Below are 12,306 nucleotides of genomic sequence, written 5' to 3'. Positions count from 1 at the left end.
CAATAGATGAGGGACATGGGGAACTCCAAGAATGGAAGAAGAAATGAAAGAATGAATGAATGAAACCAGCCAGGGAAGGGGGCCTTACATGAACCTGTAGCAATGGCTTAACATGACCTAGGGAGTTTGATTTACTCAACACCCTGCACCTACACGCAAAATAGTAACAATAATGATAATAAGATACCATCATTTATCCCTGTAGTGATGTCCCCGGAAATTAAATTCGAAGGGAGAAAGTAGAACTGCTCAGGGACCCAGAACATGCTCTGAGATGCCTTTAATTGCTCAGGTGCCTGCATGGACACAGAAGTGACCACCGCTCTCTAGCAGAAGAGGAGACTCCACTGTGAAAAGCCAGAGGCTCCTTTCCCACCTACTTGTCCACGCAGGTACTGTTCAGGAGGGTGAACTTGGTATAGAAAGGAAGGACATCCACGAGGAAAGTGCAGCGGACCTGAAGAGGAGTAATTACAAGAGACAAAATTAGAAAAATATATTACACTGGGAGCATTTAGCAGGTAGTATAAATTAGGGCCTTGCAATGCACTAAAACTACAAAATGATGAAAAGCCAGGACACCACAGGAATTTGGGGCAGGGGTTGCTGAATCAGACCACCTGAGCCGAGGGGCTTCTGAGAGGGAGTCTGGTTGGCGCATCTCCTGCCTCTGAAGGGCCCTTGTCCCCTGACAGCCTCCCCATGCACATGATGCTGCAGCAGTCCCCCGTGTGGCCCAACCATACATCCTCCAGCTGGGCAGCAGCTATAAACCAGCCTCAAGGAGAGGTGCTCTCAAGGCTGCGGGTTGGCAGTGTGAGACCAGCCCGCTGAGGGCATTCAACCTGATGGAGACCCATCCTCCACCTGCAGGACCCCTGTGTTGGCTGCCAGCTCATAGGATGGTGACATTAGAGCTCTGGCTGGCTGGGAATTCTCCTTGAGACCCAGGAAGATACAAGGAGATACTAGAAGACCAGGTAAACTAAGCAGTCCTCCAATCCCAAAGAACAAGAGAAAAGAAGAATGAGGACCACAGGGAGAATGCCGCCTGCTTGCACCCCCAGGGACTAGGAAGGGAAAAGGGAACGACCTGTAGAGAGGGCTCTGCCTGGTGAGGAAGGACCAATGGTGCTGACAGGTCGTCTCTGGTCAACCAGCCTCGCCATGGGCAGAGGGTCCACAGCTAGCCCTGGGAGCCAGGCTCTGTCTGCTTAAAATGACCACTCTGTCCCTCCAATGGAGGTAGGTACCCTAAGACCTGCTGGAGAGGGGTCAGGAACTCTCATTCTGCCCCAGGACCATTCCCGGGTGGTTTTCCTAAGCCTCCTCCCAAAGACCCACTGAGGTGGGTATTTTTCATTCTGACAAGATACATTTACGGGTGGATTTTAATCTCAAACCTTTTTCTCTCCTGGACCTTTTTGCAAGGGGCAGTTCTCAATGTCTTCTTCATGTTTTTTACAAACTGTGCGGCCCATCTCCAAGTCCATTAAATATATCCAACTAAACCTCTGCAAGAAGAAATTATAGAAACTGCTGTGAAATAATTACTTTCCAGGAATGAGAAATAGAGAACCAAGGAGAAAAGTGGATGGATGGCTAGAATATGCACATGTATATAAATAAGGATATAAGTATTACTTGTGGTTTTTCCATAGGTATATAATCAACAGAAAAAATGTACATAATTGTCCCTAAGACATGCACTAGAATATTCCAGAAGCACTTTTCCTAATGGCCACTTCAACTGGTGTTCACATCAACAGTGCAATGAGTATGTAAGGTTTGGCACACTCACACAATCAGGTGCTACACAGCCTGAGCCCGCACACCCCATGGCAAACCTAACAGTACAACGGGTCTCGCGAACATACTGGTAAGTAGCACAGGCTAGATGCAAGGAAATGCTAAGTGAAGTCTTTGTACAAAGTAGGAAAGCAGGTAAAACTAATCCATTGGATTAGAAAATCGGGGTCAAGCCATCCCTTGCAGGGAGTAGTGCCTGGATGAGGACGTGAAGAAACTCCCGGGATGCTGAGAACGTTCCGTCTTTTATGTGGGTGTTGCTTGCAATAAAGTCTCATCTTGGAGACATTCGCTGAGCTGAAAATTCATGAGTCAGGTGCTGCTCTATATGTATACTAATATATTAATAAGACTTCATTAAAAGTTATTGGTTTCACTTCCTTAGTTATGTTATTGTTGTTAGCTGCCATCGTTGGCCTGTCCAGTCCTGCACCGTCCCCATGATTGGTTGCAGATGAAACCTTTGTGATTCATAGAGTTTTCATTGGCTAATTTTTTGGAAGTAGATGACCTGCCCTTTCCTAGTCCATCTTAGTCTGGAAGCTCCACTGAAACTTGTTCGGCATCACAGCTGTGCTGAGGTGTATTGGCCAGAAATCAAATCCAGGTCTCCAGCAAGGAAGGGGAGAATTCTTTCACTGAGCCACCACTGCAGCCTCCTTAATTATAGACCCATGAAAAGTTGGGAAGAAATCAGAGAAAGGCAATAGATCCAGCCAGGAAGTAACCCAGGCTGGGGCATACTTCTCATGGGGCTGACCTGGAAATTCTCCAGAAAGCTGGACTCTTTTAGGGCTCAGCCATTGACAGGTGATGTCTACTAGTGCCCCAACACCTGCACACATGCTCATTCACATGTGCTCTTCCCTCCTTGCAGGCCACCCAGACTCTGAGTTACGACTGGGGCAGAGGCAGGGGCAGCAACAGTGGAGTCATTTGTGGCTGAGGGTTCCTGTGGGCCAGCCAGGGCCCAGGCTGGGGATCAACCTAAAGGAGAGGCCACCATCAAAGGTGTGGGAGACATGAGGAAAGCTGATGTGCTCTGTGTGGGGAGGGAGGTTACATGGACCCTCTTCCAGAAGTTTGTTGCAAATGTAGGACTCTTGATGTCAGAGTCCCTGCTGACAGCACACTGACCTAGGGCTTCTCATTCAGGGGCAGATCTTTTGCAATGGACAAAATTCCTGTCCCAGGGTGGACTACCATCATGATTCCACTCAAGGTAAGCCAGAAAGAATAAATATCAGCGGGAAAGCTTCATATAACCAGATGCCAATGACTCCTAAGCGTCTATCAGGTCCAGCCCCTCCCTCCCCTCAGGCTTTGTAATCCACTGCCTCCGTGGCCATGCATCAGGGGTAATGAATGTGATTAGTTCTGCCTAGACTCTTCTGTTCTCCCTCCTCTTTGCTTCCTCCAGCTGCCATCTTCTCAGCTGGGAGAATCACTTATGGCTCATGGCAAGTACGGGGGGTGGGAGGGAACACCCTGAACACCCGTCTTCTCTCATATCCACATCAGCCATTAGTGCTGGCTCTGTCTCCAAGTAAAATCAGCCACCTTCCAGCCACCACCCTTGTCTCAGAGACTATCCTCACTCACCTGTCCTGAAGGGCTGTCCTCACCCACCTGTGTCAAGCTTCCCCAAGCTTCAGTGGCCACTGTGCACCAGCACCAGAGATGCTTGCTGATGCAGGATTCAGACTGTCATTGCCCTAAGTCATCCCTCCACTTCCTCCCATTACACTGAGGACAAAACCCCAACTCCTTACCAGGGACTGGAAAACTCTAGGTATCCACATCCTCCACCCCTGCGTTTCAGGACTTCCTTGCCTGGGACACAGGAGCCGAGACCTCCACCTGTGCCCCAAGCACACCTGGCTGGCCCCAGTCTCGGGGCCTTACAGGGCTATCTGTCTTTCTCTTCCCCAGCCCTTCCTCTGCTGGATCCTTCAGTCCTGCCCCTCCTGAAGAGGTCTCCCTGGTCACCATCTGAAGAGCCAGCCCTTTCAGCACAACTCACCCCCCACAAGTAGGCCCCTCGGCCATGACTGCGTTTACCATGCCTGCTACTATATCACTTGCAGCTTTGGGTGCTTGCTCATCCCCTCCTGTCTATGGTCCTGCTGCTTCCTGCACAGGCCCCACACGTGGCAGCCGCTCCATAAATGTCTGCAGATGTCACAAATGAAGGTCATCTCAGCCATGACTCATGTCATTCAGGCCCAGCATTGTGTGTCACAGCTCAGCTGGGCAGCAGGTCATTACTCGGGTGTGCCAGCCCCCGAGCCCGTGGTGCATCTCTGTGCCCGTCTTTTCTTCTGGATTTTTCTTTTCAGCTTCTGACCTACCTCTGCCATCCTCACCCCTCTCAGTCATCTCAGTATCAGCTCTCTGCTCCTCCATCTCACTCTGTAGCAGAATTTCTGACCTCCACGTTTTCCTTAGAGCCCTGATGGCACGGCAGTTAAGCATTTGGCTGCTAAAACCAAAAGATCAACAGCTCGAATCCACCAGCCACTCCTCGGAAACACTATGGGGCAGTTCTACCCTGTCCTGTAGGGTCACTATGAGTCGAATCAACTCATTGGCAATGGAAAAAAATAAAATATTTTCCTTATGTTTCTCTCTGTCCTTCTACCCTGTTGCTCAAGGAAGGGCTCCATTCTTTAAAGGAAACGAACCAAAAATGTGAAGCATTTCTGTTGATACCTAGTAATTTTTAAATATTTACCAAATTAAAAAAAAAGCAATGGCTCTTTTCTGCACACCAAGGCTTCCCCAGCCCCAGGTCTGGTCCAGGGCGAATGGGAGAGCAGGGGACAGGCCCTCGTACGCACCTTGCCCTGGCTCCGCCGAACCCGCAGTAACTTATAGGCATACTCATCTATGTTGTCCTCATTGTACCGAAATATGGCAAACTCCATTGACATGAGGAAGTAGCTCAGGTTCTTACTGACGTCCTCAAACTCATAACGGATACTCCAGACTTGCATCCCCAGCACCACGAGCACCAGAAACAGAGTCACCTTCCGGAGCATGGCTGTCCTCAGTATCAGCACGGGGGGGGGGGACTGGGGACACACTGGCCAACAGGGGCCAGATGGGAGGGAGGAGGGAAGGAAGCTGCTGCTGACAGCGTCCTTCACAGCTCAGATCCCACACATCCCGCCCAGCAGAGGCCCTGAACTAGTCACCTCCTCTCTCCAACTGACACCTCTGTCCAACTCCTCTGCCCTACTCCCCCACCTGGCCCTCCTGTTGTCAACAGCACAGCAAGTGGCCTTGGTCTCACGGACACACATTAAACACACTCTGTTTGCTGTACATCTTCAGGGCTGTCCCTCCTGGGGCCTGGGAGTAGAGGCTGTGCCCACAGCAGTGCAGCCAAGGATGGGCAGACTCTCAGAAACTCATAGGAGACATGGTGGGCCTGGATTCCTGGGAGAAGAGCCAGGTCTGCCTGTAATCTTAGCTGCAGCCCAAGGCCTCAGTCAGACTCTTCACGGACAACCGGGGGCGGAGGGGTGGGGGAACAACCTCTGCCCAGTCTCCTTCCCAGGGAAGCTGCTGGGAAGTGAAGGGGCTGAGGGGAGTAAGAGTGCCAGGGACTGTGAGAGCCACCCAAGTGTGTGAGGATGCACTCTGCACGGTAACCACCTCCAACCTGGGCTCTGGGCATTGAGCACCTGGGCAAACATGATCTCAGATCGGGTGTGGGCCTGGGCCATGGCCTTGAGGACAGGAATTGATGATGTGTGTGCAAGATAGTGGACACCCTCTTGATTTGTCAAGCATCAATTGGTGGCTGACCGAGTCTGGGCTCTAAGAAACGGTGGGCCACCCACCTCATCGATTGTTCCCTCCCTAGAAGCTACAGGCACCAATCCTTGCCTATCTTCATCATTCCTAGCCTTGGTTAATTATAATATCTCATGGCCCTCTTTGAGATTTGCAGGATTGGTAATGAGGCCCCCTCTTCACTCCTGATGTGGCTTATGACTGCCTACTCCATTTCTGTATCTCTCTTGCCGAGAGTAGCAAGTCTATTAGACTTTTCAAAAAAGCAACTTTTGACCTTCATGATCCTCCCTATTATGTCTTTGTTTTCTATTTTACCCATTTCTGAAGTTTTGTTAGGATCTTTTTTTTTTCTTTTCTGAGTTCAATTTGCATTTCTTTGTCTGGTTTCTTGAGCTAAAGACTGAGGTCACTGTTTGCCCTCCTGCCCCTGCCCTAGCATACGCAACTCTGCGTGCTCCTCTCAGACTGACGTCAGGAGCATCCCCACATTTGTTACAAAGTATGGTTGTAAGCGTTTATCCCAGAACTATATCCTAATAACCATTGGGTTTACTTCTCTAGTCCATGTGTTATTTAGAGATGTATTGCTGAATTTGCAAACATTTAGGGGAGTTTCTAGATAACTTTTTCTTCTTAGTTTCTACCTAAATTTTACTATGGCCAGAAAACATACTCTGTGATATCAATTCTTTGATGTTTGTTGAGATTTGCTTTATGGGTCAGAATATGGTCGATTTTGATGTGACCCTCCTAGCTCACAAACGACCCACTCTGCATTCTTGGGTGAATGTTCTACATAAATTAAAGAGCAAATTTGTTTCATGGATTCTTGAGTTGTTTTCTATATCTACTGATTTTCACTTTGTGGGTTCTATCAGCTACCAAGAGTAGCGCTATAATCTCTTCCACTAGGATTGTGGGTTGAGATCCAGGGTGTAATGCATTCTGACACCATCTGCCTCATGTTGAGCCAAACTTTCCAGCTTAAAGGTTCAGCCCTCTAGAGAATGCCCTCACTTCAGACGCCAGTCACAAGCTTCAGGGTCCCCAGGCCACTCTCATTTCTGATTTGCTGGTTACAAATTTGGGATTCTCCAGTAACCCCTCAGGACACCAACCATGATCTCAGGGGTCCCCAGGTCCCTCTCACTTCTGACCTGATGGCTACAAATTCAGGGGTTCCCACTATCCCCTCATGTTCAATAATCGCTAGAATGATTCACAGAACTCAGTAAAGTGCCATACTTTTAATTACAGTTTTATTGTAGCACAATGGTACAAATCAGAACCAGGCAAACAGATGCATAGGGCGAGGTCTGGGAGGGTCCCAAATGCAGAGTATCCATTGTCCTCTGGGACCAGTCACCCTCCTGGCACATCAACATGTGACAATATGAAAAATATTGTCAATCAGGGAAGCTCACTTGAGCCTAGGTGTTGAGAGATTTTATTAGTTTTATTATGCAGGCAAGTTTAATTGAATCATTGACCATGTGATTAAATTCAATCTCCAGCTCCCATCCCCTTCCTAAGGGTCCAGATGATATCAGTATCTCAAAGTGCCAAGCCTCTAATCACATGGTTTGTCTTTCTGGCATGGCCAGCCCCCATCCCAAGTCATCTCATCAACATAAAATATCAGATATGGTCCAAGGATCCACCACAAATAACAAAGGCACTTTAATCATACAGGAAATTCTAAGGCTTTAGAGGTTATCTCTCAGGAACCAGGGACAAAGTTCAGCCTCTTTTTTTTTTTTTTTTTTGTACAAGCCACCTCTGGCCTTTGGCTATGGCTCCCTTACAGAAAGATGACCATCTCTGCCTAAGCATCTGCATTTAGTATAGCATTTATATAATAGAGATAGCCATTGTATCAACCCAAATATGCCTAACATTTGGTGGAGCCAAGATCGGGTAGTAAAGTTTTTTTTTTTTTTTTTTTTAGGAAACTTTTTTTTTACAACTTTATCACTAACTTTGACTGTAAGAATCAGCATCAAGATGGTTCCAACTTCCCTATTACTTCTGATACCAGCCATCCCATGGCATTGTCTCTCTCTCTACTGGGTTCAAAAATTTATTGCAATGTCCACAAAACTCAGAGAAACAACATACCTCTGATATCAACTTTAGTATAACAGATAAGGATATAAACAAAGGATGAAGAGGGTGAGATCTGGGAGGGGGCCCAACATGAAGCTTCAATACCTCAAAAGGGGACTCATTTACCCTCTCAAGAGCAGATGTACACTCTCACCAATCAAAATTCTGAAACAAGAAATTCTACGATGCCTCTCAGTGGACTCCGATTATTTGGCCACTCCTCTCGGTGGGTTCCTGGCTTCTGCCAGGACAGTTCTAGTCTGACCCCAGTTCTAGGCCAGCATCACAATAGCTTTTGGAGCAGAACTGCTCTTGGGCAGCCCACTGCTTGGACACCAAAGCTGTGGGCAGCGCCTTGCTCAGGGTGCCCAAGTTCTGCTCTACTCCACTCTGCTGCCATCATCTGGGCCCACTGGTTGTCTCCACCGTTTCTGGCACCATCACTGCTGATCCACAGCTCTCAGAATGTTACAGCTCTTTTACGCCCAGGTCTGGGAGTGTTTGCTGATATAAAGCTTCTGTGTCCTAATGAATGCACCACCGTCTCAGGTCTCGCCAAGAAGCCCTCAAAAACCTGTGTTTTTTCTGGGCCTGATCTCTTCTCTGACACCTCTGCTGCCACTCCTCTGCCCAATCCAACAGAATTCTTAGCTGTGGCCTTTTTCCTGGTCATTGCTGACTACTGTGCTTTATATCTTGTACCCGGGTCATGCTTTCTGCATCAGGGATACAGCTCTTTTTCATATTTATAGCTTCTTAAAAAAAAAAAAAGAAAAAAATTTTTTTTTACTAGTCTGGAAACACTGGTGGCATAGTGGTTAAAAGCTACAGCTGCTAATCAGAAGTTCAGCAGTTCAAATCCACCAGGTGCTCCTTGGAAACCCTGTGGGGCAGCTGTACTGTCCTTTAGGGTCGCTATGAGTTAGAATCGAGTCAATGACAACAAGCTGGGTTTGGTTTTGGTTACCAGGTCTGGGAGGATACTCAGCACGGGGTCTCTGTGTCTAGAAAATGCCCCCATCTTTCACTCTCATTGAACAAGAGGCTCCAAAAAACGTGTTTCAGTCCTTTATATAGGGCTTTTTTGTGTCAGTTTCAAGGCAGGGCCTTTCTAGCTGGATCAGATAGCCCAACCTTCTACCTGGATCAGAATCCAACCAACCCTTGATTACCCAAGAAATGTCAATCAACTCAGGCCTTGTCAATTACTTTGCTGCAGACCAAACAAAAGTAACAAACCCTCAAGTTGTTTACAGCTTACCCAGAAAATGTCAATAAACTCAAGAAATCTCCCAAATTGTTTTTTTTCACCTCTACAAACCCAGGACAAAAAGGTCACGTGAGGGAACCCATGGCACCACAGGTAGGAACAGGAGACTTTTAATTCATTTTCCCAGTACAGTTGACCATAAATATCAGTATTACAATCTTACCAACAGTGCCAGTGTTATATCACATTGAAGTATGGTAGATGTAACCTGAAAATTAAGAATCAAAAGATGTTGGCACATTACTAGGATCCCAGTCAGGCATTAACACAGTCCAGTCCACTTAGTCTAGTCATATCTTATGACCTGAATGTCTCCCAGGGTGAGGCTACTCAGGTGTGCAGGCTTCCATTCTATCTTGTCAGATTCCAGGAACAGGGGTAGTTATCTGGTATCATCGAGCTAAGAGACAATATCATCTCTTACTCTGACCCTCTTTTGAGACAAGAATGTATGTGGGGTAAAGAACCTAGTTTTATCCTAAGTAAATTATGGATAACATTGAGAAGGACAATTCATTGTGCTCATGAGGAACCTGTACTGAGACCAAGAGGCAGCCATTCTAACAGAACAAGAGGATACTCTGTGGTTTAAAGTCAGGAAAGATATATGTCAAGGTTGTATCCTTCCACCATGCTTATTCAATCTGTATGCTGAACAAATAACCTAAGAAGCTGGACTGTATGAAGAAGAACGGGGCATCAGGATTGGAGGGAAGATTCATTAACAACCTGCAATAAGCAGATGACACAACCTTGCTTGCTGAAAGTGAAGAGAACTTGAAGCACTTACTGATGAAGATCAAAGACCACACATAGCCTTCAGTATGGATTACACCTCAACATAAAGAAAATAAAAATCCTCAGAACTGGACCAATAAGCAATGCCATGATAAATAGAGAAAAGATTGAAGTTGAAGGATTTCAGTTCACCCCCCACCCCCCGCCCTCAGTCTCTGCCCAAAGGCATCCAGTTTTCTCTCTCCATGGGCCAGGAAGTCTGCCATACCGCCTCCTGCTGCCAGGTCTCTCCTGCTGGTCTCGCCTTCCTTGATGATGGTGGGCCCCTCTTCTCTGCTCTGCAATTGGCTTTCTTTTAAGGCAAAGCTGACTAATCCCATTGGTAGGCCACAATTCCCCTATCACATGACAACCCATGGCTAGAAAAGCCACATAAAAGTACTCCATCAGTAATCAAACCACACCGCACTGTTGAAACCAGGGAATATGATGTAAAGAACTGTTTCATTTTTGTGGACCGGTATCATCAGCTTCCTGAGGAACCTTTACTATAACAGATTATGAGAATGACTATTTGGGGGGAAGTGTCTTTAGTTTTTAATGTAGCAGGATGGAATAGTATGTTTGGGTTGATAATGCAAGATTCACAACTCATTATGGAACAATCACAGAGGTCTATACATGATCCAGGCACATGGCAGGTTATCCCTGAGGGGACAACAAACCTGGTTGACTTGTGAAGTTTATTTACCCTGAAGAGGGAGACTGTCCTTCTCTCCCTATAAATGCCAGGTGTGACACTCCAGATGAAGCAGCTGATATACTACATATGCAAGCCATTCTTGGATTGGCTTCATGAGGATCAGGCTTTCATCCACTGAACTGTAACCTTGCTGCTGCAAAATTAAGCAACAGTCCGAGGAGCCTTATTGGACTTGTTCCAGCTTCCCCTTAGGGGTCTTACAAATGCAAGAAAGATAAGGGTGACTCACAAGAGGATGGAAAAAGACAAAGGGGAAGGAAAAGGACCAGCAGGAGGGAGATTTTAAGGTGGCTAAAAAAAAAAAATTAAAAAAAAAAAGTTTTTTTTTTTTTTTACTATGAAATGGGAAGAATAAAGAAGACATTGATGGAGTTGAAACTGAGGGCATAATGCAGTACTGCTGAGAGCTAGACCGACAGAAACTCCTACTGGTCACCCACCTTTAAAAAGGCCTAAATAATTCTGCTTTATTTACCCCAGTTTGGAGGAATTTTAAAAGCCAGAAGGCAGAGATAACCGTGAGAAGCCCCACCTGAAAACACTTAGGACAAGGGTCCAGCAGGTTAATCAAGTTAAGGATTGAGGAGGGAGCCAGGGTCTTCTGATTCAACCCAGGGTTTCAACCTGGGTTCATTCAGGTTCAAACCCCTGCAGAGAATTTACATTTCTAACAAGTTCCCAGGTGCTGCTAATGCTGCTGGTTAGGGACCAATTCTGAGAACCAGTAGTAGAGCAGTAGTTCTCCAAATTTATTATACCTAAAAATCACCTAGTGATTTTGTAAAAATGTAGATTCTGATGCAGTATATCTGTGGTGGGAATGCAAATTCTCAGCAGGCATTCAAACTAGAATGAACCTGTTTGAAGCCCTGAGTAGAAGAGAAGGTTACAATTAGATGTTTAAACAGGCTTTATGTAAAGTCATTGCATCTCTTTTACCTGAATGTATATGGGAACGGACATTGTGTCTGACTGGGGAATGTTTCTCGAGCCTTGTGTTGTGAAACAGAAGGTGTATAAATCTGCCCCAGGTAGGGGCCTCTGGGAAACAATGTGGAGCACGTGCCTCAGCAATGTCCCACCTGAGGAGCAAAGAAGTTGGGATATTGAATTCCCAGTTCTGGCTCTACCGTTTACAGAAGGCTGCTCCCAGGTACAGAAATTACCTGACCATAACAGTCAGGAACAAATATGTAAAAGGAGCCCCAGCATCCTTGAAGACCACTGTGATTGCTATTTTATGTGAGTCAGATTTGACAGTGGGAACTGCCCTAACTGAATTAAGGCACCTAACTACAGGGGGCTGATTGGATCTTCTGGTGGTAGGGACCAAGTGGTGACACTTAATGGCCAAAGACAAGGTAGGCGTGGTTACCTTAATGTACAGCAGAGTCAAACCAGTAATCAGAATAGTCTGATTCATATGGACTTGTATTGGCTACTAAATCCCAGTGTCCTCATTACTAAGTAAAATAGACGGGAAATCTACTACATATTTACTTGATCTGTACAAGCAGAAGAACTCTAGATCAAGTGAAGGGCAGTCTAACTGAAGTGACCAGAATAGAGTCATGATCCCTCACTCGGTTCCCAGACTTGAGCCAGTTTACAGACCCTCAACCCCTTGAATGAAGGGGATGCTGGGTTTCCTTGAGGAAGGATCCCACTACACTGCAGAAAAATTTATGCTGTTACTCTTTCTCCCAGCCTTCCCCAGAGGTATCTGCAGCCTTTTACAAGAGTGACTATTCATTGGGAAAAAGAAAATAATGAGATTTTTCAATACTATTCATAGTATTCATAGCAGCTTCATTCA

General features: G+C 46.4%; 1 protein-coding gene across 1 annotated transcript; it reads right to left on the bottom strand.

The window, feature by feature from the left end:
- Positions 1-376: 376 nt before the first annotated feature.
- Positions 377-4,850, bottom strand: LOC126067365 (probable cystatin-16). The gene is made up of 3 exons (XM_049869158.1): positions 4,650-4,850; positions 1,404-1,514; positions 377-457 (listed from the first exon to the last, which is right to left on the bottom strand). The coding sequence occupies exons 1-3, from the start codon at positions 4,848-4,850 to the stop codon at positions 377-379; spliced, it is 393 nt and encodes a 130-aa protein (XP_049725115.1).
- Between the last annotated feature and the right edge of the window lie 7,456 nt (positions 4,851-12,306).

This window comes from Elephas maximus, chromosome 25 (genome assembly GCF_024166365.1).
Source record: "Elephas maximus indicus isolate mEleMax1 chromosome 25, mEleMax1 primary haplotype, whole genome shotgun sequence".
In the NCBI taxonomy this organism is placed as follows: domain Eukaryota; kingdom Metazoa; phylum Chordata; class Mammalia; order Proboscidea; family Elephantidae; genus Elephas; species Elephas maximus.
Note: the sequence above shows the minus strand (reverse complement) of the source record. Positions and strands in the feature narration are given on the sequence as shown.

Excerpts from the sequence above, each read along its gene's own strand:
- LOC126067365 (XM_049869158.1), bottom strand. The coding sequence starts at position 4,850 with ATGCTCCGGAAGGTGACTCTGTTTCTGGTGCTCGTGGTGCTGGGGATG. Across the intron at positions 1,515-4,649 it reads TTCGGCGGAGCCAGGGCAAG|AGGTTTAGTTGGATATATTT; the intron begins GTGCGTACGAGG and ends TTCTTCTTGCAG. Across the intron at positions 458-1,403 it reads AAGGTCCAGGAGAGAAAAAG|GTCCGCTGCACTTTCCTCGT; the intron begins GTTTGAGATTAA and ends ACTCCTCTTCAG.